The sequence below is a fragment of the Camponotus floridanus genome, unplaced genomic scaffold, assembly GCF_003227725.1.
Source record: "Camponotus floridanus strain SB8 unplaced genomic scaffold, Cflo_v7.5 scaffold103, whole genome shotgun sequence".
Taxonomy (NCBI): Eukaryota; Metazoa; Arthropoda; class Insecta; order Hymenoptera; family Formicidae; genus Camponotus; species Camponotus floridanus.
In genome coordinates, this window is record NW_020229219.1 from 82,402 (window position 1) to 106,920 (window position 24,519).

Genomic DNA, 24,519 nt, shown 5'->3' on the forward strand with positions numbered 1-24,519 from the left:
ATTTTTCTCAAGTTTTAAATAAATACTTGGCCCCCCGGCTTTGACGTAACAAAATAAGCAATAAATATATAAATTTATTTACATGGCATGTAATTTATATTATCTATCTTTATTTCATCATGTGATGAACCTTTCAATTGATAAAAATCTATTCCTTTTTTCTTTTCGCTATTTAAATAATTGTATAATACATCAATTTTATTACGGTATTTATAAATATATTATTTACAAACAAAATATAATAATAAAGGGACTATCAAGTTATATACATCAATGACGTGATTGAACAATTCAACATCGGTTTATTATTGAATGAGCTACGTCAATATAAAAAACAGGACAATAAAGATGAACAATCAAGTTGGCCTTTGATAAACGGGACGCTGATGTCACAATCTTATACAGAGGGGAACACAAAAAAAACGCAATCGTGGCCCCAGTGAGAGGTTTCGGGGAGAGTATCGAGACAAGAAATCCAATTAATGAGTAAGTTACACGCCAAAAAAATAGCTTGTTTCAAGGGGGAGGATACCCAGAGGTGCATCTGTCAGAGAAAACAACATTCGCCTCGTGCTCGCGCCATTCCGACGATTATTTTCCCACGTGTCGTTGTTGCGCGCATCGATCGATGTATGTCGAATCGAGACGTTCTCTTTAATTGGACCATAGGTTCGTTAATTCCGTAACTTGACGCGGAATCGCGCGCGATTTATCGATCCGCATCGATATTGTCGCCAACTGGGATTTTTTACGATAGCTTTCTGCAACGATCATTGATGAAACTTACCCGAGTTATATATTCACACAAACGTGTATAAAAGTGTGCAAAACGGTGGATAAAAATCACCAAAATCACGTGCGCGTGATAAAAATCCGGTGCGCAGAGAAACACATAATTATTTAATTTAATTGTAAAGCGAGAAGCTTTTGAACGTATATGTTCTCTCGAAAAATAGAGAGGCTTAATCGTGCTTTTTCAAGATCACTACAATTAGATGGATAATGCTCGCGGAAACAGACGTTAATTGATTATGAACCCGATTGCGTATTTCGCAACAGAGTGGAAAATAATCGTCGAAGAAGCTGCCGAGATCGAGCAAAGGCGTACTTAAGTAATAGGTAGTTGTAATAGTAGTAGTGGTGAATATATGGTGATGGTGAATTATATAGTTTTTTTGGCTGAGATTGCATTAAAAAATGTGTGGACAAACGGATGAATAAATGTTCAAGTCTAGTCTTGAGAGAGAAAGAGAGAGGATGGGAGTTTTTAGGGCTGAGATTTTTTTAGAAGATGGAGCATGAGGGCGAGGGTCGAGGGAGGAGCGGGGGAAAGAGTATCAATTGATAAAACATTATATGCCACTCTAGTGTATACTACAAGAGGTTCGGAGGAGAGCTTTTTTGGGGCCGTGTCGGTGTATCGGGGCCCGATAATCCTACCTTGAAGAGCTGTACGCCAATGACGGCGAACACGAACTGCAGGAGGCTGGTGACGAGGACTATGTTTCCGATAGTCTTTACCGCTACGATGACGCACTGTACTACGTGCTGGGTTCACAACATTAATTCACAATATATATTCGCCCTTCGCTGAGATGGAGAGATGGAAAATTATCGCGTTAAACGCTTCTTAGCGCGTATATTGTTGGCGACGAGTTCGAGTAGCTCTCTCGAGGAAGTCGCGGAAAGTATTGCTGTCGTAGAGAGCGCATCAAAATCTGGATTTCTCAAGTTAAATTTCTTTAATTAGGAATTCGAGATTATTTCAATTTTCGAAATGAAAGAACTGTACGTCTCCTTAATATCCATTTGCTACGGAGATTTTTGTTAATCGGTTAGAAAAGAAATTAATGATAAATAACATTTGTATCTCGTATATAAAAAATAAAAATTGTCGCGCGATCCTCGCGTGGGAACGGAAATAACTCGTTTGCGCGATTTTTCCAAAGTCAGCTCGGCGCTCTTCCACCATTTGTATTGAATAATCGCGACTTCGCAATCACGGTCGGACTAACGGGAGCGTACTCTTTAATTTAGCTGGCTGTGGACATTACGGTATATTATGCCCTTGGCGTTACTATTACGTTCTACTGTAAGGACGCGTATGCTGTGTGAATCGGGCCGGTTTTAGCGGACTTGCGGATAGGTGAGACAAATGAAAGAGATACCTTTAATCCTTTGGCGCGATTGATGGCACGTAGCGGTCTCAAGACACGAAGTACTCGGAGCACCTTGATGAAAGAGAATGCGCCAGTGCTGCAAACATATACATAAATATAAAAGATAAATAATTAAATCAATATAAAATAAACATAACGAAAGAAGTTATCTAGAGCGAGCTTTATCTTTCAAATAATCAAACTTTTTTTCACGAAAAATTCTGACTTTCATTTACAATTCACATAACTTTTATATAATACTATGATATGAAAAGTTGCATAATTATAAATATAAATAGATATAAAATTATATATATATATATATATATATATATATATATATATATGTGTCTTGTTAAAAATTCAAGATAATTCAAGATAATTATAATCATAATTGTGTAAATAATTAAAAAATAGCTTATTTATATTTTTTAAATTCTTATATGCAAAACTGGATTAAAAATATTAATATCTAATGTGAAGAGAAAGAGAAATGTAGTGAAGAAAACAGATAGATATGTACCTGACAGACATGGAAACGAGAGAAGCGCAAACGACGAGAAGATCGAGCAGATTAAAAGCTGATCGGCAAAACGCGCCCTCATGGATGATGAAACCATATGAGATCATTTTGAGGCAGATTTCGATCGTGAAGACAGTAGTGAAAAAGTAGTCAAAGTAATTCAATATCTGTAACATACCAAACGTATGTATGTATGTATGTAACACTTATTTCACAGACATTTTTATATTGATATTTCTTAATAATAAAGTTTCGAGAGATAACGGAGTTATTAAAAAAAAATCAAACATCAATTCAACGTAATTTAAATACTCGATTTCTCTCCGCCGAGGCGCTCAGCGGATCTTCGGCGGCCAACATGGCTGAGGAAATCATAATGCAGACCAATATCACATTGCTGAAGTAACTGTGATTGCAAAACCAATGGCAGAAGATGCGAAACCTGCGAAATGAACGAAAAGAGACACGAAGTGAACTTCTTGAAAGAAAGATACTTGAAAAAAGTTGAGGATATTTGACATCGAATTAGCTTTCATTTTTATCTTTGTTATTGGAAAAATCTTCAGGTAGCTTCTGTATACCTATTGGTGCTTGAAAAAATGAAGAATGCCGAACCGGCTGGTATCGGTTCCTTTTTGGTTGCCATGTTATACTCAGACATTCTCCGCGGTCTAGCTGATATTTCTTGCCCGTCATCTAAAAGAGAATTTGATTTTTTTTTTTATAAATTTACGAGAATGTATTTTATTTCACTCGATTTAGCATTTCTATATTAGAAATATTCGTATCTTATCTAAAATTATTAGATTAATCGAAAAATATCACTCAGTTTTCTTTTCATTATTAATTTCTGAAACAAATGTAGGAAAATTAGGATAATGAAAGCACCTTGCATGTCCTGATCATCACCTTCCTTCTCTTCATCTTCTTCCATTTCTTCATCAGATTCAATGTTGAGTCGCACTTTGTGCGTATTCATATCATCGCTTTTCTCCGATCTGTAATTAGTAATATGCAACATAGAAATCAATGTTCTAAACTGTTTTGAAATTGATATCTTTAGGAATTTAGTCGTGGCATTTTTAAAATTTTATTTGAAATCTATAGAATATAATTAATTATATTTAATATAAATAATTATACATATTTATATATATATGTATTTATTAAAAAATTTATTTAAATATTTAATGAAAAATTTAGTGATGAATAAACTTAGTGATGAATAATTATCGAGATATCAATGTCTTTATAAAAAAAAAGGAGATAAAAATCTTCAATTATCTTTACAAAAATATGTGATTATATGACAAGATACATTAATATCTTGATACATTAATATATTAATAATTAAAACTTCATTATTAAATTTCATTAAATTGTTCAACAAATTTTTTAATAAGTTTTTATAATCCGAGAACCTAAAAATCGTTGGTGAAAAGGCCCAGCAATAATGAATTACGAAGTAGCATGACCTATTATTCCTTGAATCGCGATTGTCGACTTTTGCGGATCTTGCCATGCATTACCAACCATAATAGCGTTGCATAAGGAAAGAGGAAAGAGAGGGATGTGTAATAGCTACCCGCTAATCTTTTGTCGATGTAATAACACAGGCTACTGTATTATAATTTACGCTGCGTTATGCAAGAAAAGGGCTTACGTTTCGGTATCGAGTGCGGCCTCGTAGTCCTCCATTGTCTCGTTAGGATCTTGTTCGAGATCCGTGCCGGCGCCCTCATCCTCCCCACCGGTCCCCTCGCCCCCATCATCGCCTGCCTCGCCGCTGACTTCGTCCCTTGCCGGTGAACCGCTACGAGATTTATTTTTCTCTGCCTAAAAAATAAAAAAGGGGAATTATCTGTCAAGTGGTTCGGTCGAAAAGTAACAATGATCTTGTGCAAACAGTATTCCGATAAAGTACAACAACGTGTTTTCGCAACTTCAGAGATAAGCGTTTATTAAATTAAAATAAAAATTGAACTCTTTTTAAATTTCAATGTTTAATAAAAAATTTCTTATTACACAATTTGTAACAAACAATTAATTTGTTTACTTATTAATTAATTTATGAATTAATTGATGATATTGGGCATCATCTAGTAGTAAAATACGGACAAGAGTCAGACTATATTTAATTTAGCCATTAAAATTTAACTTGATTTAGATTATTATTTTACTTGTACTCAGTAGAATATCCTTTTTATAAAACATATTTGCAAGGGTACATATATTTTTTTATAATATAAAATTTATTAATATCTGACAGAAAAAATATCTGTGAAATATATTAAAAATTTAAATAAAGAATTGGATTATAGAGTATTTTTGCTAAATAATTATAATTTTGTTGAATAATATTAGAGAATATCTATTTAATAAACTAATGAAATTTTATAATCAACATTATAGATATTCTGACGAGATTAATATCATTATTATGCAAAAAGCTTTTGCTATAAGCTGATATTACGTAAATAAGAACATAAATTCATATACAAATCCATATACAAATATTTAATTTATGATTGTTATCGTAGTATCACTTGTCGAATTTACAAATTAATCATATTTCATTAATATTTTTGCATATCTATAACATACAAACATGTCCATTTGTATATATAGAGAAAAACATGAAAATTCTTTTTTCCATCGCCGTAAAAAGCCGTAAGACGAACGTGATATAAACACTCGTAATAAAAAATTTAATAGGGAGCAGTAAATTTTTTTATTACCATGATCTCATGACTTAAAAGTATAGTGAGGTACAGCTTGCATTGTAAGAGAAAACTATATATTTTTTACTACTTGTTGCTGTTGGTAAATAACAGCGTGGAATATGCTGCATATTCGATTCAAATATTGATTTGTTATCATATAACTTTTATGTTTATTATTAAAAGGAAGGAAAATATATATATATGCATATATTATAAATAAAAATTTATACATATATTATAATTTATGTATGTGTGCGTATAAATAAATATGAGAAAAGATAATATTAAAAGTATAAATATAATATATATTCAATATGCGCGGAAATTTTTTGAAAATATTGAATACAGAAACTGGATATTGGATAAACCAAGAAAATGTACAACGAATTTTTTATCAATGCAACGAGAAGTACGTTATACGTTGAAGAAACGTACGTTTTACAGCGGCGTAGGATTTCCACTGCGCATTCAACAGTTTTTCATCAATGTTGTTCGCTGTTAGAAGTATGATTAATCAGCTTTTGAACTCTGTCGTCGCGGTTTTAAATTACCTTACGAGTAAAATTGCATTGCTTGCGTCGCGTAAATTGCAATAGCTATATATTTGATTAAAGAAGTCGTATACTGTCTCCGGATATTTCAATGTAACACTTCAAGTAATTTGGTCAGTTTTATATCTATATATTTATTTAAATCAATAATAAAATTGTTTAGCATTTATAAAAAATACCACAAAATCTATTATAATTCTAATCTGCGACATCCTTTAACGCTTTTGAAGAATTAATCTTTTTCTTAAAGAATTTTTTTCAAAAAGGATTATAACTTCAGGTAACTTGTAATTAAAAAATTCTACTTTAGAATACAATCGATGCGAGTGATTGATGAAATAATCTACCATTAAAGATTAATGGGATTCTAGAAGACATTGTATTTTTTATTCTAGGTAATATTAAAGGGTTTTTTTTCGCACGAGGAGAATGATATTAATTCATTGGCCGAATTAATGTTATCGAATCGATAAATTTTATGGAATAGAATCCTAATAAGTTTGATAGTTTCGTACGTGCCGTCATTCAACAACATCGTACAATAGAAGAAAATTGAAGCGGCATTCTTTTTATCACCCTGTACAAACGCTATTAAACGCAACGCTCATTTACCGTGATAGGCGTCATTCTGTCGTCGTCATGCCTTTAGACTCATTCGAGCGGACTCGCATTGTCCATAATGTGCTTCGTGATATTCATTATTCGCAAATGCTTCACGCAACATAAAAGACATCGCTTCTCTTGAGACATCAGGCGGCGGAGAATTAGCCTGATCGTTTATGGAAATCCGGAAAAAACAGCTCGTTCGAGAGAGTTGTGCAATTTTGAAATCTTTCAGACAAGCGACATGCATATATATGAATTTATTGCTTCGATATTTTCTTACATCAAGGAATAGCATATGTTAATAATTATATATTTTAATTACTTCTTGTTATATATTTTAATATTATTCATTAATTTCACGAAGGGATTGAAAAGTTATGACTTTGGGACAAATAAATTGCTGTATAAAGAGAACACTTCAATATATATATAATCGCAAGAATTATCACTTTTTTAAGGATACGATTTTTATTAATAAGAGCTCTTTTTTTAATTTTAGTAAAATAAAAAAGAAATGAGTTTTTCAATATGAAATGTCGACGCTTAAATAAATGTAACGAAGCATTATCGAATCTATATTGGATTCATATTACGTCTGCAAAATTATTGACAATCTAATACATTATGTATTATGTATGTACTGTGTTGAAACTCACCTCCTCCTCGGCCTCCTTTTCGATGGCAGTTAGAGACTCGGCATCAGCGAGATTGTCGACGGCGATAGCCAAGAACACGTTCAAGAGGATATCTGCATTGCTATCTTCGTCAAGGATCGATTAAAATTTATTAAATCAAGCCGGATCGATATTACTGAGTCGAACGCGACTTTCAATTTAAAAATGTGCGAGAAAAACAAGTGACGATTACTCATCGAATGAATTCGTCTCTTTTTGATAAAGGATACAGTTGCCGCATATGAAGAGGATAATAAAATAAACGCAGGCGAGTACGCCGATACTGGCCACGCCGCCATAAGCTTGAATACCGACGTACATCACAACGTTCCAGTCCTCGCCGGTTAATATCTAGGATGCAGAAATCAAATGTATTCCATTTTATTTTTAAAAGTGTAAGAAAATAGAGGAAAAATGTAGCAACCCGAAAATAGGCAACAAGATCGATTGTATATTCGCGATGAATAAAGCGATTTAATATCGCGCGCGCACAATTTTCTAAAATTCCGCGCTTATTTCTTTACGGAATGATCGAATACCTGAAACACGGTAAGCAGACTCTGCCAAAAGCTGTCGAAATTGTGACGCGTTTTTTCCTCCGACTCGCTGAAATTGAACTTTCCACCGAAGACCTATTCAAAAAATAAACATTGAAGGAATAAGTGAAGCGTGCGTATATGTGTTTTCGCGTCGCTACGTTTTCACATTAAATCTACCTGCATGCCCAGAAGAGCAAAGATGACGATGAAAAGAAAAAGCAGGAGCAGCAGCGAGGCAATCGATTGTATCGAGTTCAGTAGAGAGGCCACTAAATTCGATAGTGATCTCCAATATCTGCAAAGAGAGAACAACAATGCATCTTATTTATCCCGAATATCAGAGCTCTTTGCGTCTGTTGGAATATTCTTGTATCGTTATTTCAAATATCGTTGTGACTTAATTTTGCAAGAACTTTTTTTACATTAAATGTAAATTACGTCTCGAAAAGAAATACTCACTTTGTTACTTTGAATACCCTGAGCAACCGGACGCAACGGAGCACGGAAATGCCAAGAGGCGGCATTACACGTGTGTTTGTAAGTATCATTTCGGTAATCGAGCCGATCACGACGAAGCAATCGAAACGATTAAACAACGAGACGAAATAACCCTGTGAAATAAATGATAGTCGCCAAGATTAAGAACGTTCAAGATATTTAAAAAAAATTATGCGTCTTTCTATTAAACGAGAGAAAAAAGGACAAAGTAACGCTTTATCTTTGTTAATAATTATACATTATTGATATGTAAATAATAAAAATCCAAATTAAAATTGAATAATGTAACATTAATATTTATAAACTTTACGCTATATTTTTTATACCACAAGAGATTGCTCACCTGAAAACCTAAACTGTACATCTTTAACATCATCTCCATGGAGAAGAGCACAATGAAGAACATGTTCGTGATTTCTGATGGCAGATGAAAGAAGCTCGCGTTACGAAATGCATTATCAGAGACGCCGGGGGGATTTATAATTAAAGGCAAACATACGCTTGTAAGTCGACTTTATTTCCGCTAAGCAAGCAGCAAGAGGCGGTATTTACCTTGAAACTCGTCCAACCAGTGCGGCTGATCGTAATGTTCTGTAGCGAGAACGCCAGTATTCAAGAAAACCAGAACTATGATGAGCCAATAGAAGACCTGGGACTTGACTGCCTTTCGGCAGGCTCTTCGCATCCGTCTGTTCACTCTGCAAATTCGCATCACAATACGCGAATGTAAGTCTAAAGTTTGCGCTTTCGCCCACTCACGTTCGCGTGTATACGAGCGCTTAGCAAACTTCTTCGAGCTTGTTCGGATAAATGATGCTTTGATCTCCATTGAGACATTCGTGTATATATATACGCGAATTTTGCGACGGTATTTCGGGAAAGGAGTTTCCTCAAATCTAATACGCACACAGGATCCTCAAATATTTACGACGACGACTCCATCGCGAACTTTATATACTATTTCTTAACATGTAATTTCTGTAAGAGTATAGAAAGTCTTCAAAATCGATTACCTCTCTAGGTCTCGTTTCTTCTTTTTCCACACAGACTCTTGTTGGATACCTTCCTCATCGCCCTCCAATTGATCCGTGCTCTCTATTTCGTTTTGTTGCTTGGCTATAAAATATCAAACTCCGTCGATTAATTAGCATATTATATAACTAGGGAGAGAAAGTTATTTCATTTCATGGAATTTAGTTTAATGAACAAAACTTCCCGAATTTAGATTATATACTGCTTTAGATTATATGCTCGCATTTACATAAATATTGTGTAAATTTAGTTGCATAAATGCTGATGCGATATACATCGGAAAATTATATATAAATTTTTAACAATTATTTTACATAAATATATATAATTGTTTCCGATATATTAAACGTGTAATGTAATGAAAATCATATAACTATTAAAATATTTGTTTCCAATTATTTTCAACATATAACAATTTAAAAAATGTAAAAAATATATATAATATTATTATTCTATATATTTATATATTATCTCTAACACATATATTTTTTTTATTCAAAATACGTACTTTTTCCGTCTTGCTTCGATTCGTCAATCTCCGGCTCGATGTCCTCGGCTTGCGTTATCCAGTCGAGGTAACCCCTGAGATCATCCTCGATTTGCTGTTTCTCCCTGAGCTTGTGAAAATCGCCACGCGCCTTCGCTTTTTCTCTCTCCTTGGAGAATTCACTGCACCAAAAACGGGACGGAACGCGTGTACAATCGTCGCATCGCGTTGTGATTACAGGTATGCGGCAGGCGTAATTGAAACATTCAAAGGCGATGAAACGGAAATCGAGACGGGCGTGAAAAGCGAAGAGAAAGAAAGGGGAGATCTCTCCCTCTATTTGTCTGCGCTTGTTCAATCTCTCGTTCGACAAACAAGTATGACTTTGTAGATGCATCCACGCGTATATCGAGAAATCGTGAAAAGATATCCCCGCTTATAATCTACCCTTTTTATAAAAAAAAAAGAAAAAATAGAAAAGCGGCAATCTAGGGATCTAATTCGAGGAGAAGAAACGGTTCTCTTGATGAGAGCGTATTTTGATTAAAAATTTTCGACATGAATTTTTGCACATAAGATTCCTATTCACACATCAAGGAAAATTTTAATTACTTGTTTATTGCTTCTTGAGAAAGCAAGCACACTTAAAATATCCCATTGACATTTTGACGACTGGATAATTTTCGAATAGTTTACATGAAACGTATCTCGAACATGTGTGTTGCGATGTTTCCGATAATGACAGTGTTTGCGCGCGTTGCGTTAAACGATGGATAAAACATAAAAAGGGAAGGAAGTTAAATCGCGCTTATCATGGATACCGTTTTCATGCCTCGATTAGCCGCGTATCCTTTACCGATATGCAATGGAGTGTGTGCGTGTATATTGTACATGTGTATGAACCTAAGAAAAAGATATTTTTATCCTGTCCCCTCATCGAGAATTGTAAAACTCCACGAGGATAGATATCGCAAGCCGATCAACTGGATTTTATCCTTCGAAAAGATCGAGATTGATATCGTTACATCTGCGTGTTCACCTTTAGATGAAACGCATATAATATTGAGATTTAACATTTTCAGTATTTTAATGAATGAAGTAAAAACTGCGCGTTCTCTTCTCAAAACTTATTTATAGCGATAAAAATTATTTACGGAAAATTTTTTCCAACACTTACCCGGACAACACACCGAGAATTAGATTCATCACAAAGAAAGCTCCGAGGATGACCATCGAGATGAAATATATCCATTGCCACGAGCTCCCCATCGCATCCTCGATCTAAATAAAATGCAATTATAAAATGATGAAATCTTGATAAATCTTGATAAAATATTTTGAACTGGTCCTCGATGATTGAATAATATATGATTTATATGTAAGATTAGTATACTCTGCTAATCGTATAAATATAATAATGATAATTATTAATATGTATGATAATATTAATAATAATTAATAATGCAAATCTAAACAATACATAATAAATTTTCGTATAATAATTCAATCATCAATATTGTATATACATATTAATTATTAATTACTTTTAATACGGTTTTCATTCTTGGAAAAATTTAAAGAATGTAGAATTTTTGGGGATTTTATTTTTTTAAAAATCAAATAATTTTTATGGAATTTTACTAGAAAAATTCAAAGAATATTTAAAATAATTTCCGTCATAATTTCGCTTTTACATCAAATGATCGACAAATTAATAATCAGTACAACAAAATAGCTTCCGATAATGTAACACATAATTGTAATTTTTGAAAAAATGAAATTATGCAAGTCAAAAATACTTATCTTATGAAAGCCATTCAATTTTATTCAGTACTTTTTCAGTACTTTTTCAAATCTAACTTCAAATCTCTCTTGAAATTTATTGATTCTATTCTTTCTTCTTAATTGTGTGAGTAGAAAACATTAAAAAGTGCACACAATAAAAAACTCGCGTCTAAAAATTCTTTAATTTTATCTGAAATTATCAACAAAAATATCTGGAGAATTCGATCGGAGTCATTCTCAGAAAATATTTTTTACAAGATTCAAGATATATAGACTTCTTCAAGTATAACGTGAATTTTCGTGAAAATTTCGTTTGACAAGATGTGTGAGATTTTACATTATAAAGTACGTCCGTCCAGCCTTCGAGGGTGACGCATTGGAAGACCGTGAGCATGGCCAGTCCGAAGTTGTCGAAATTCGTGATGCCGTAGTTGGGACCCTCCCAGAACTGTTTGCTGCAGTAGTATTCGGGTCCAATGTTAGAGCACTGGTAGCCCATCTCGCCGCAAGGTACCGGATTGTCCATTATCTCGTCTGCGATACAAAGAGGAATCGAATTTTTAATCCCGACAGAATAAACGGCAACTGCGGATCCGTAATAAGATCGGCGTCCGTATAAACGCGTGGTGCTAAAAACTTCTAATTGGTTCTTGAGCAACGCGTTGAACGTGTAATATACCGTTAAAATGTTTGCGTATTTTCTATACGTATATCTATGCTATACGTAACTCCAGACTAGCACCTTTTTCCTTCACTAACGCGATTTATCGATCTTTCTGTTTCGCGCTTCTCCGGCAGATCAATTAAAGAAGCTTCATTAAGCCCATTGCTTCGTTAAACTTGAAATACACTTGAGCTAACTCCGTCAACATGGCAAACACTATCTGGATCTCTTATCAAATTAAAATAATGAGTGTCTAATTGATTTTCATATAAATGACATAATATAAATATAGGACAGAGAAATATCTAACATGTAATAAAAAGGTAATTAAAATATAAATTTTAATTAATGAAAGTAATTATTCTAATTGATCAGTCAGAGATCCTTTATGTTGTATATTTACATGAGAACGATAAAATATAAAAAATACATATATAATATACTACAATATATTAATTAATAATCATTAGCATAAATTAATTTTATTTACGGTACACAGATAAGCAAAAAAAGAAATTAAAAAAGAAAAAATAATTTGAGCGAAAAGAACGTGAATTTGCGCGAATTTTCGTTTTGTCTCTTTCTCTCTCTTCCTCGTCGCATCTTGACACATCTTTTTGTATCGCCCGGGCCCGTCCATCCGCTATTTTACGCATTCCCGTGAATCAGCTGTTTGCCGTGCGGCACGCAAGTCGTGCGTCCCTCGCGCTAATAATAATTAGACGTTAGTTTCACGTCCGCGTCTCGCGGCTGAATCATATCTAAAATAGCCGTCCCGACGTAAAGTGTGTTAGGAGGCTAAGCCGGGTGTTCTCCTCAGGGCCCCTCGCCAAATCTCCTCTCCCTCATCTTTTGCCATTCCTCGGCCCCGTACGTATCCGATTTTTTCGTCGAATCCCACGGGAATGATACTTACCAAGGTCTACGCAATTCCTAAATAATCTAACAGATCCGAACAGCTATTTTTTGTTTTCTAACTTCTCATTAATTCTTTATGACGGGCGAAGATAAATTTCTCATGAGTGTATTAAGACTAACATTCGGAGGCCTCAATATATAATTTCGATCCCATGTTTTCTTTTTAGGATTCGCACAAATTGCATGAGCGAGCAATTTTTTAAACGCGACAATGTACGAATTTTTTTTCACGATTAAGAAATAATGCCCTTGATACAGGTTGCATACACTATATAGAATGTATATATAATATTATATACGTACATTTTTTACACACACACACACACACACATATATATATTTAAATTCAAGTTAACATTAATAAAGAGTTTAGATTTACCTCTTTGGAAATATTAAGTTTTAATGATATAAATTAGTGCGAATAAATTAATTATAAAATAATATTAAGATAATATCTAAATTGAATTTCTTAACTGAAACTTCTTATCAGAGCTGAATTTCTGAGTCAGAAAAAGACTCGGGATTCAAAATTTAATAAATTTGGGAGTATCTGCGCAAACATCGATCCGCGATACGTTCATGAGAGTTGCCGTTGCCAAGCACGTTATTCGTTAAATTTTTATCAGGGCACGTAGCAATCCTGAAACGTGCACTTACCAGTTATGTTGTGCCTGCATGTTTTGTGCAACTTTCCGGAGAACAGCTCGAGGCCGATGATGGCATAAATGATGATGACGAAGAGAACTAATAAAGCAATGTGCAAAAGTGGTACCATCGCCCTCAAAATAGAGTTTAGGACCACCTGAAGACCTACACAAATGACGAATCAATTTATCTCTATCATTAATTATGCGTGCACGTTTTTCTTTTTCTCTTTTTATCTTATACACACGTACATTAATTATTTATTAATTCTATAAACAATTAAGTAATATACTTTAGTAAAACAATTATAATTATTTTAACATATCAATTATAAATTATAATTTAATTCTTTGATGTTTATTCATAACAAAATTGACATATTTATTATTAATTCTTTAAACAGCTAAATAATACATTTCAGCAAAATAATCATGATTATTTTAACATTTCATGAATTCCAAATTGAATTTATTTAGTTTAATTTTTTTGCGATATATTATTCGCGATAAAATCGATAGTTTGAGTGAAAAGTCTTACTTGGAACACCGGAAACCAGCCTCAGAGGACGTAGAACACGAAACGCCCTTAAGGCCTTGACGTCGAAACCCTCCTTCATGAGCATCATCAGCACCGTACTTATCATTCTACAAAGAGGAACGCAAAAAATTTTTCTATGCAGCAGACAAGTAAAGATTAACGACTTGATGATAAAATGAAGACTTTATAATATAGGCTGAAAGTCATTTTCCCAGAAGATAATTTGTCCCTGAAGAAAAGAGCTTTCTGTGCCAAGGCTAATAGTATTATAAACGCCGCATGGCGGCATTTATGAAAACGTTTATGAGGCATAAAAAGAGGGAAAGGAAACTCCCCCCTAAATAAACGAGAGATATCACGATTTCTTTTTCGAAAAAAGTACCGTTCCCCGAAATTATAGTCTGATACTGATTTTTCTTTTCAACATCACGTTTTTAAATTATCTTATTCGCAAAACATTTAACGAACCACGAAGTTTATGACATTATCGCAGACGAGCCGAACTTAATGAATCCGCCGACCGGAAGGAAACGATCTCGCCCGATGAGACAATTTCAAATGTTGTCGACGACTGCATTTTCCTCGCGCATTAGGCTGCATATCATTTGAATAATGGCTCTTGCCATAATGGTCGACTCGGAGGAAGAAAGAGGAAGATGTGGATGTGCATGGTCTCTCCCGCGGGACATTAAGACGGATCGATTCGCCGTGTCGTTAACCGAGAGCGATAAAGTTATCAAGCGGTAGAGGAAGCATCGTCACGTTGGTTATATGCGAAGCGTGTGCGCTCCGGAAAATAAGTACATGGTTACTTGTCGATACGAAACGCCGTATAATCCGGAATAGATTTTCGCGAACAATCCTCTACGTGAAATAAATAAATTCGCGACGCGGCAATCGCGGATCATTAACCGGAGGAAACAGCGCGAGGAGGGGTTGGTTTCGACATGCTCTGCTTGTCAACTCCTCATCGGAGTTTTATATAACGCGCGCGCGTGTATTTGTGCGGCTTCTCTCGCCTCTCGTCTCTTTACTCTGTAAAAATCGATGTGATCGCGTAAATAGGTACCATTATTTACGTTATGTATACATAGCGCGTATGCGATATATCGTGATAGTAATAAATGAATATAGGGGTCGTGTATCGGGACTCTGGCGCGGATGGATTATATATCGGGATACCGTTTGCACAGTGTTGTAATCACGATTAATGATTTTTAATACTTCTTTTATCCGCGAAATTTCTGAAAGAAAGCGAATCAAGATATTTTTACGAAAATATGCGATGTCACATCTTTTATGATTCCCGAGATAAAAGCTCACATTTTTCGTAAGAGATTTCGGAAATTATTTCAACGCCAAGATACGAGCTGTAATAGTCGTTAGTACAAATTCTCCGCGTGTAGAAGCAATTCACCGAGATATTAATTACGATGAAAGTTCGATCGGCGCTCGACCACTGCAAAGAGGTAGAGAGATGGAGGACAGACCTATTGGCATTATCGAAACTTGAACAGCGCTCATGAATTTTCAATCCCCGATCGCTGTTATACCCGGCCGGATTTAATTTACACGCATGAGTCGCGACATTATGTCAGCCAATCGGTCGAGTACTCCCGGATTATATCGCTAATTAATTCACTAACCCGCTTTCGCGTGTGTAATATTCGAGTACGATGTTTCGTCGCCCCCATCGCGACGGAGAAAATTTTCCGATTTCCCTTCTTCCTTCCTTCCTTCCTTCCGTCCCTGTTCTCGCTTTCGACGTGTTCGAGCACCGCCAGTTCCGCTTCATTTAAGCTCCGCGAAATAACCACGGATCACTCGGCCTGGATCACTCTCGAATCAATTTTATCAACTTCGCAGCTTGGGAGATGCTCGCGTGCGTTTTTACAAAATTAATCGCAAAGTTTTACAATTTTTCTGTTCACTTTTTTAATTTACATTCGCTAGCTTTTTAATGCATATACGCGAAAACATGAAATTGCTCTGATAACTTTGAAGGGAGTAACTTTGTTCAGGTGCTTCCTGTATAATCAGTACACAATAAGAGGGCGGAGTTTTCGAAATCGCTTTAGTATTTATAAGACTCGCTTCTTCAACTCTTATAAATATTAAAACTTGTTGGGAAGAGCTTTTTGATGAATATTGTTGTACGAAACAATCGTCGATAATTTTTTGCCCTTCCATCCTCATAATATGAAATTATTTTATGTATTTTTTATTTTATATACTTTTTATATAATATTTTTATATAATTATTATATCTGAATTTTTTAATATATTGAGTTGGGAAAGTAATTTGTTCCAGATTTAATATTAATGTTCAATATTTATCGCCAAACGAGTATTCTGGAGTAATCAGTTAGAGAAGTTATGCGACTTGTCGCTGCTGTTCGTGAATTTTGATGGACATTATCGATATTGTGTGCGAGAAAACACTACCAGATGCAAACTATCCAACGGCAAAGTGTATATGATTGCCACGTACTATCGATTACACCGATATTGATCCAATTAACTTGTAATTGATACAAGTTGTTAGATGACTCATATATCTTTATTGACTTTCACTCATCGAATTTGAAGGAAATCGAGTTTATTAGAAAACAAACACCGAGTGTGATGTCATAAATGCTCAAATTTCTAATTGACTTTTCATTAGAAAATTCAAAGGAAATGAACATTTAAGAAATGAGAAATAAACAAACTCAGGAAAGCTTCTTTTAAAAACATATTAATATAAATGAAGATATATTGGAAAAGATATTCGTTAATGTATTTAATCCTAATATCGATTTAATTCAATTATATCGAATTCAATTTACAATGTACTGAATTTGTAAAAGTAATATATAAAAATATTTTATCTGCAAATTTAATCTTCTATCAGAATAAAAGCTACAGTAAATTCCTTTCGGTTTTTTTGATGAAATAAAATCGACTTTGTATCTATATTTATGGACAAAATATTAAATAGAGTAGAAATTTATTAAATTGTACTCACCCAATCACGACTATCGTAAAATCCAGCAAGTTCCAACCGTTGCGGAGATAAGCTCCCGGATGGGCAACGAAGCCGTAAGCTATGATCTTCATCACGCATTCCACCGTAAAAATCACAAGAAAAACGTATTCTATCTTCTCCTGCAACATACCATAGGAAAATTGCCATGAGAAGTAAGAAAATGTATATTAGCGTTGATCTATCACCTCTAAAAGAGCATTCAAAGTAAAGGTTACAAACAAGAGAAGTGTCCTAATATTAAAGAAAGAGACTACGATTGATAACTATTGAGCGATAAGACGTATTGCCGCAATTTGACCGCGGAACACGTTCGTTAAGCGAGAATAATTGAAAGCGACGGCAACAAATTACAGTGAATTGCAATTAAAAACAAGCTCGAAAAGACAATGTTTCTCGCGGCCGCACGTACACGAACGTTAAACATTTAAAGCACGAGCGTCGCGTTGCAGTTGGATTACGACGAGTTACGACGAGAACGTGATCGCCGTTTACAGAAGAGGGTGTCAACGGCGCGCCGATATTTTTTTATATAGGACTTGTGTGAACTTGCGCCATTTTTTCTCCCTGGTATGAATTATAGAACCTGTTGCTATTTTCTTTTTTTTCGTTTTAATTTCTCTTTAATTTTACTTCGCCACGGTTAGTTTAAGAGAGCGAAGACTTTAGCAGAAGGTACTCTTCAAATTTCGAAACTTTGATCAACTCATTATCAAGGAATTAATTACTTACTATGTCAGCCGCAAAACTAAATAATTCTAGAACTTTTATCATACTATATATTTTACAAATGACAGGTCAAAATTATATATACCAGTGATAAAAATTAATAACTTCACGATTGCAATGTAGCAAATAAATTTGATATAATTTTCAGTACAAGAAAATACATTTATAAAATAAAAAATGACTACAATTCTTAAGAATTTAATAGTATCATTTATAATCATAAATACACTTCAATAATGCAAGAGCAAAGATGTGTCTTGGAAAACGTGAATTTAAGATTAATTTCGACGTCGGCCACCCCTTATTAGCGTGACTCATGGCACATGGGCAGTAGTATACCAGCAGCATTGCCGGCCATCGCGTAAAAGGATTAATCGACGCATAGCACGATTACGGTTATGAAGAAGAGAGGGAGGAGGGGAAGAAAAACGGTGTAGGCCTTGGTGAGAAAAACAGGCGAAACAAAAGGAAGAAGCGGAGGGTTAAAAATAAGGTCGAAGAGAGAGCGCTCGCTTGCTACATATCAAAGGTGGGGAAAAAAGTCGCCGTACGAAGAGAGAAGATATACAGGGCATGGTGGACGTTAAAGGGGAAGCTGAAAGGTGCGGATATACGACCATAGAGAGAGGACACGGATTCTCTTTATCTCTCTCTCCCTCTGCGCGACATCCATTGCGTTTAATTTCCGAAATCGATCGATTATTGAAGGTTCGCTGAAATAAGCTCGAGCGCACATTATATCGTTCGTATTGCTCGCCGATGCATGACACGTGGGCACCATTACGTGACTTTGAGGGTGCAAAGTTGTGAGGACAGAAAGTTCCCAAACTTTTGACGAATCGTATTGTTTCGTATTATTTCTCACTCTCTCTCTCTTTCTCTCTTTCTCTCTCGATAATTCGCTCTTCTTTTCAATATTTTATTATTTCTTCTATTACAAATTTATTCCTCTTTAAAAGAGATTTGAATCGTTTGGCACTTTGGATAAATTTATAGCAGGATTTTTAGGATTTGCTTTCGATCAAATTATTACTTTAATATTGTTCCAGATTAAAAAGTATTTTCTTATTCTTTTGTTGTAAAAGTTTTCTATAAAAGTTCGAGAATAATTCAGTGATTGAGAATAATTCAGTGAGGTAAAAATGAAGTATATATTAATATTCATACGATAAATTATTTTTCATCTCACACTTGTTTATTAATTGTCGATCTTCTCATTAACACACACTCATTCCATTATTAGATCGACACCTCTCTTACTAGAAAATGTATTGTTGTATGTATTTTTATCACGTACAATTTTTTTTACTTAGTCATATAAGGATTAACACATTGCCCACCACGTGGACGAAATACGAAAAGAGCAGGTGGTAAGGCCAGAATCGTAGATATTACACAAACGTGCCTACCGAATAATAAATTCCGCCGCTACGATATTAAATGTCGGATCGTGTTCGGTTCTAACGAATATTTAATGCTATGTGAGAGATTAGACTGTTCGATTTACCTCACATATTTGCGCAAACATTAGTTATAGCATTTATTATATATGGAATGTTAAAGACACTTTATTAGATTGATACTATTTTAAACGCAATATTTGATTGTCAAACTTTTACTACTAAAAAATTTTTAATATGTTAATATATTATATATTATATATAAAATATATATATGCATATTTTATATATGTGTATATATTAATAAGAAAAGATAATTTTATATTTAAATACTCACAATGAGTGTTACTTTCTTTCTGTGAGCATAATTTCTTTATAATCAAAATAAAATAAAATAAAATCTTTTTTGTTATCTTAAAACTAAGAAATATTTGTCTTTAAAAACTAACAGATATTCATAGAAATGTTCATATATATAATTATATATATTCATCTATATAATATATAAAACGACGTGTTGTCTTGTGAATTTTTTATATAGATTCATAATCTTGCGGTGGTAAAAGATATCAGAGTTTTATGTCGGAGTTTTATCTCGATTAAGAATCGGGCAGGGAATGAAAAAGTTCGAAGTTTTTAAAGAAGACTTAGAAAGATTGATCTTAAGATTTGCGACTTTTTGGAGTTTGTGACTGAATTCGCGAATTTCTCCCGGAGGTGTTATTCCTCGTTTCCCATTTCTCAGAAAGAGGATGCTCAGAGAGTAAATACTTAAAGAGTGACGCACAGACACTGGCAAAAAAAGAAAACACAAGAAATTAGTAAATAAATTAGTAACATATTTAATTTTTACCTCAAATTTTATAAGTGTAGCTGATTACAAATAACGATTCCTACAAAAGAGAAAAATCTACCTGTTTTCTAAGTCATTTTTCAAGATTTGCATCTCTTTTTGCACATTTACTTTACTAATTATTTAGTTTAGAATTTTTTATAAGTTTTATTTATACTATTACTTACACCGTTCATTATTTACTTTTAATTTATAATGTTTCTTACTATCTTTCTGTATATTTATAAACTATATTTATTTTCTCGATAAGACAGAAGTTAAATTAACAGATTTGTACCGTTTTCCCTTCGCGTTTACACGAAGCAATAGCTTTCCGCGAATTTCTCAGTTAGCCCGATCTCAACCAAGTTTTCTCTCGATTAATTAGTGCGCAAAGCATGTCCTTTGAGTGATGCAAAACAAAATCGCACCCTTTGGTGAGACACAACCCCTCTTTAGTACATGCACGATAATACGACGTAAAACTCAATTTCAAGTTGCTGACAGCTGTTTTATGTATATGTGATTCCATAAGTTCTGATGCGAGCCGAATGTCTTATCTATGAATGAGCTCGAGTGGCCTTCGACATTGATAACTATGAATGACTTTTGAAGTCATCCCCGACGGGGAAAGGGAAAGGAAAGAAAAGGGTATCCTCGATTAATCCTCGCGGCCTACAGCGGCCTACATGTGAAACTGCGCCTTCCAATTATAGCGCCCGGGGTGCCATGCACGCTGATCTCGAGCAAGATTGAACAATTATTGAACTTTCAGCTCGAATAAGTTTCATGCCACCAACCCCGCCAGTGCCATCTCGGAATCGATAACTCGATAGAGGTTCACGTGGTTCGTTGAACGGGATCGCCACTCTCTTATTGTTGCAGAGGGTCACTCATCGATTTAGACATACATATACACATACATATGCATATACAATACATTTATATATATATATATATATATATATATATATATATATATTATGACTGGTAAAATTACTTTATTTCGCATTCGGTGAAATCGCCCAAAAGGATTCCCGACGACGCCTTTCACAACGGGATGATTGCCGTTTACCCGCAATTATTTTTAGCCTCTTTCGAAGTTTCTATTTTTATTTATATAGATTGCGTTATAAAATAATACACGTTAGACACATCAATTTCTGGCTTTATTTAGGTGGAGTCCCTCGATGATAAAAATAATAATTTTATTTAACAAAAAAGTTTAACAAAAATAAAACTAAATTTCCACAAATACTCTAGAAAATGAAAACAATAATCAAAAATGTGTCGAATACTCACCAAGTACTGATTGGTCAGATTAGAATCGCCAAAGGGATACGGCGTGTAAACGGCCAAAGCGACGCAGTTCGCAAATATCGTCATAAGGATGAGCCATTCGAAGGGTCTACGAAGTGACATTGATGAAAATCGAGCGAATTAAGGAAAATATAAGGGTGGTCATTCAGGCGTTAATCCTTTTCATTGACGAAAACCGTCGTCAATATTAACTCCAATATTATATCGTCAAATTCGAATTAGGATCAAGAATTAGGATCTGGAAAAGCGATTAACGCCTGATTATTAAAGTCAGGTGCGTAAACATCGGTTCGCTAAGCTTTAATCTTTAATTTCGTCCCGCGTCTCACGATTGTTATCTCTTTAATCTCCCGCTCGCAAAGGATACTTCCACTCCACGACGCTGATGCACATCTTCCTAAGAGGGTTCGTGAGGGCCAGGCAGAAGAGCGCCCGGACGGGCCTGTCGGGCGGCGGCTTGCCACCCCGTCTGACGGGCCTCTTCTGGGCTGCCGACTTGGAGGCAGCGCCGGCGGCTCCGGCGGGGCCCGTCTGCGACTGCGGGGGCGGCGGTGGCGATTGATGCGCATTCGGCAACTGTACAGCATCCGGGACGCCACCGACACCACCGACGATTGACTGCTGGCCGACAATGGGGGGGGTCGCGGTGGAGGGGGTCGCGGCAGTCGGCTGGGCCCCCGGCAGCCGGGCAGGTGGGCCCAACGCCGAGCCCCCATCCCCCCCCGCGCTCATCGGTCGCTGGTGTCGAGCTCCGTGCTTCCTGTGCTACGACGACGATCACGTCTTCTTCTTCTTCTCCTGCGGCGACGAACCAGCGATTGCTGCCCGGCCAAGCAGATGGAGGCGATCGACGCCGATCGACGCGGTGTCTCAGAGGCGCCCCACCACGCGCTGCAGCTCGCCGGCATGCTACGGCACTGGGCTGCTACGAAGCTCCCTCCGTGACCTGCGGTTGAAAGGTCGAGGTTCATGAGAGAGAAAGAGAGAGAGAGGGGGGGGAGGGAGAGAGTGAGAGTGAGAGCCCTTTCGGCCCTAACGGTCGAGCGAGTGCGCATCGCGATGAGTACTCTATAAATTGTAATTATTCATAAGCCAACGCCGCGATGCATTCATGAGCGTGAATTGATGTGCACTCTCGTGAAAATATGTATTCTCGAAACACGTAGATAAATATCATATTTCCGAAAATGTCACATACAATTTTCAGCTGATATATTTGAAAGTAATATGGATATAATTTTAATATTTAAATTGCAAATCACAGCGAGAGAAGGGTGAATTGTTCCATAATTCATTTCATTACTTTGGACCTGCTAATATATAAATGTTACAATTATTTTTCGTGTATTGTACTTCTCTAATTAAGCGAACAGTTTTTACGGGGAATAATAAATAAATTTGATATCTCCAAGGTTTATTTTTGATATCGAATATTATTTAAACGAAACGCGTATGAAGATATGCTGCTGAGAGAAAAGGTAGATTATCCACGTATATAATGATATAGAGAAGAAAATAGCGCACGTAAAGTCGATTCTACGCCTACGCCTTTTATGCGAAATACGAGATATTCTAGACACAATTCGAGGATATTCCAGTCTCAAACGATGCAATTATACCTTTGACGATACAAATCCACCGAGAAAAGCAATGTATACAATACAGCGAGAGTCGCGCAGCCTTGTCCTCCTCCTCAATTTGGGAAGGATAATGCATAGAACGCAGCCATTCGATTGTACCATGGGTGCAATAAAAAAATAACAAGGCTACCGAATGAAAAGAACTCGACACAGCAATTTGGGGGTAGCTTTTCTATCCCGGCGCTACCCATCAACTGTAGTGTTTTCCCTCCTGAGAATTGGCTCGTCTATTCTTTCTCTCAATTTTGCGAGAAACATTTGAAGCGATCGAAAATTTATTATGCCATTGATACAATATTAAGATTAATTAGTCTTTTGGCTTTCCATAATAAATCTTTATACTAATTCTAATATTTCCAGTTTTTATTTTTTAAACAATATAGAAAATACTTTGAATTATTCTTCTTTTTTATTTTTACGTAATTAATATTTTATATAACGATGAGATCATTCTTTTTCTTAGCATTACAATAAACTTTAAATTTCACGTTAACGAAGATGCGAGTTATTATAAGTTAAGCAAAATTACTAGAAGAGTGAAAAATTATCGAGCACTGGTACATTTATTCTGCCCCTTCCAAGTCCCGGAAGGGGCCAAAGCCGCATGTAAATTGCGCGTAGATCGTACGTGGTAACATGACAATTACTCACGATAGAAATCTGTTGAAATGTTCGTGTTACAGTATGAGCGGTCGATGCTTTCCCGAACCCGTAATCCTACTATCGCGTACAATAAATTGTTCATGGAGATTACTGTTACGTGGACAAATTCTTCGCAATTTAACGAGCGTGTCGGCTTTTCGAACAATTTCTTGTTCGTGTAGACAGAGTTTACGAAATCCGATTTTAAGGTCGACGTGATCAATCGGCCGATTCTTTAAATTTGTAAATCCACATTGCTAATCCGCAAAAGGTATTTCACTTGAAATCGATTCTCTAACGATAGGATAATTCTGCAATAGATGACTATATTTTTGAAGACCTAACTACTCTACGCGTTCACTTAAAATTTTTCAAATTTTAAAAATCATATTTTTAATGGATAAAGCTACAGAGGTAGAAAATAATTTTATATGATATTGAAAAATTAATACAAATTCATATAACTAAAAATACATTATATTTGTATCTATATAAAGATACATATGCATAGCCAAAAATATAAACATAATATAGCTTATCTGACAAAATAAAAAAGTTATTATCTTTACTAAAATACATGTTAATGTAAA

General features: G+C 35.1%; 1 protein-coding gene across 3 annotated transcripts in view; it reads right to left on the minus strand.

Moving 5' to 3' along the window:
• LOC105255351 (muscle calcium channel subunit alpha-1) overlaps positions 1-24,519 on the minus strand; it is a 65,727-nt gene that overhangs the window by 25,434 nt on the left and 15,774 nt on the right. For 2 of the 3 annotated variants that reach the window (XM_020028821.2, XM_020028823.2), the window contains exons 2-24: positions 22,015-22,593; positions 21,630-21,735; positions 17,349-17,488; positions 14,342-14,448; positions 13,817-13,969; positions 11,915-12,111; positions 10,970-11,073; positions 9,814-9,974; positions 9,287-9,389; positions 8,826-8,971; positions 8,617-8,690; positions 8,235-8,386; positions 7,953-8,070; positions 7,776-7,868; positions 7,467-7,587; positions 7,219-7,310; positions 4,346-4,518; positions 3,571-3,680; positions 3,264-3,378; positions 2,995-3,124; positions 2,683-2,849; positions 2,169-2,256; positions 1,441-1,548 (exon numbers count right to left, since the gene is read on the minus strand). In XM_020028821.2, the coding sequence (XP_019884380.1) occupies positions 1,441-1,548; positions 2,169-2,256; positions 2,683-2,849; positions 2,995-3,124; positions 3,264-3,378; positions 3,571-3,680; positions 4,346-4,518; positions 7,219-7,310; positions 7,467-7,587; positions 7,776-7,868; positions 7,953-8,070; positions 8,235-8,386; positions 8,617-8,690; positions 8,826-8,971; positions 9,287-9,389; positions 9,814-9,974; positions 10,970-11,073; positions 11,915-12,111; positions 13,817-13,969; positions 14,342-14,448; positions 17,349-17,488; positions 21,630-21,735; positions 22,015-22,379 (3,123 nt within the window). In that variant the 5' untranslated portion in view covers positions 22,380-22,593. The remainder of the gene's footprint in view (positions 1-1,440; positions 1,549-2,168; positions 2,257-2,682; positions 2,850-2,994; positions 3,125-3,263; positions 3,379-3,570; positions 3,681-4,345; positions 4,519-7,218; positions 7,311-7,466; positions 7,588-7,775; positions 7,869-7,952; positions 8,071-8,234; positions 8,387-8,616; positions 8,691-8,825; positions 8,972-9,286; positions 9,390-9,813; positions 9,975-10,969; positions 11,074-11,914; positions 12,112-13,816; positions 13,970-14,341; positions 14,449-17,348; positions 17,489-21,629; positions 21,736-22,014; positions 22,594-24,519) is intronic. The other variant, XM_025410799.1, reaches the window with a different exon arrangement.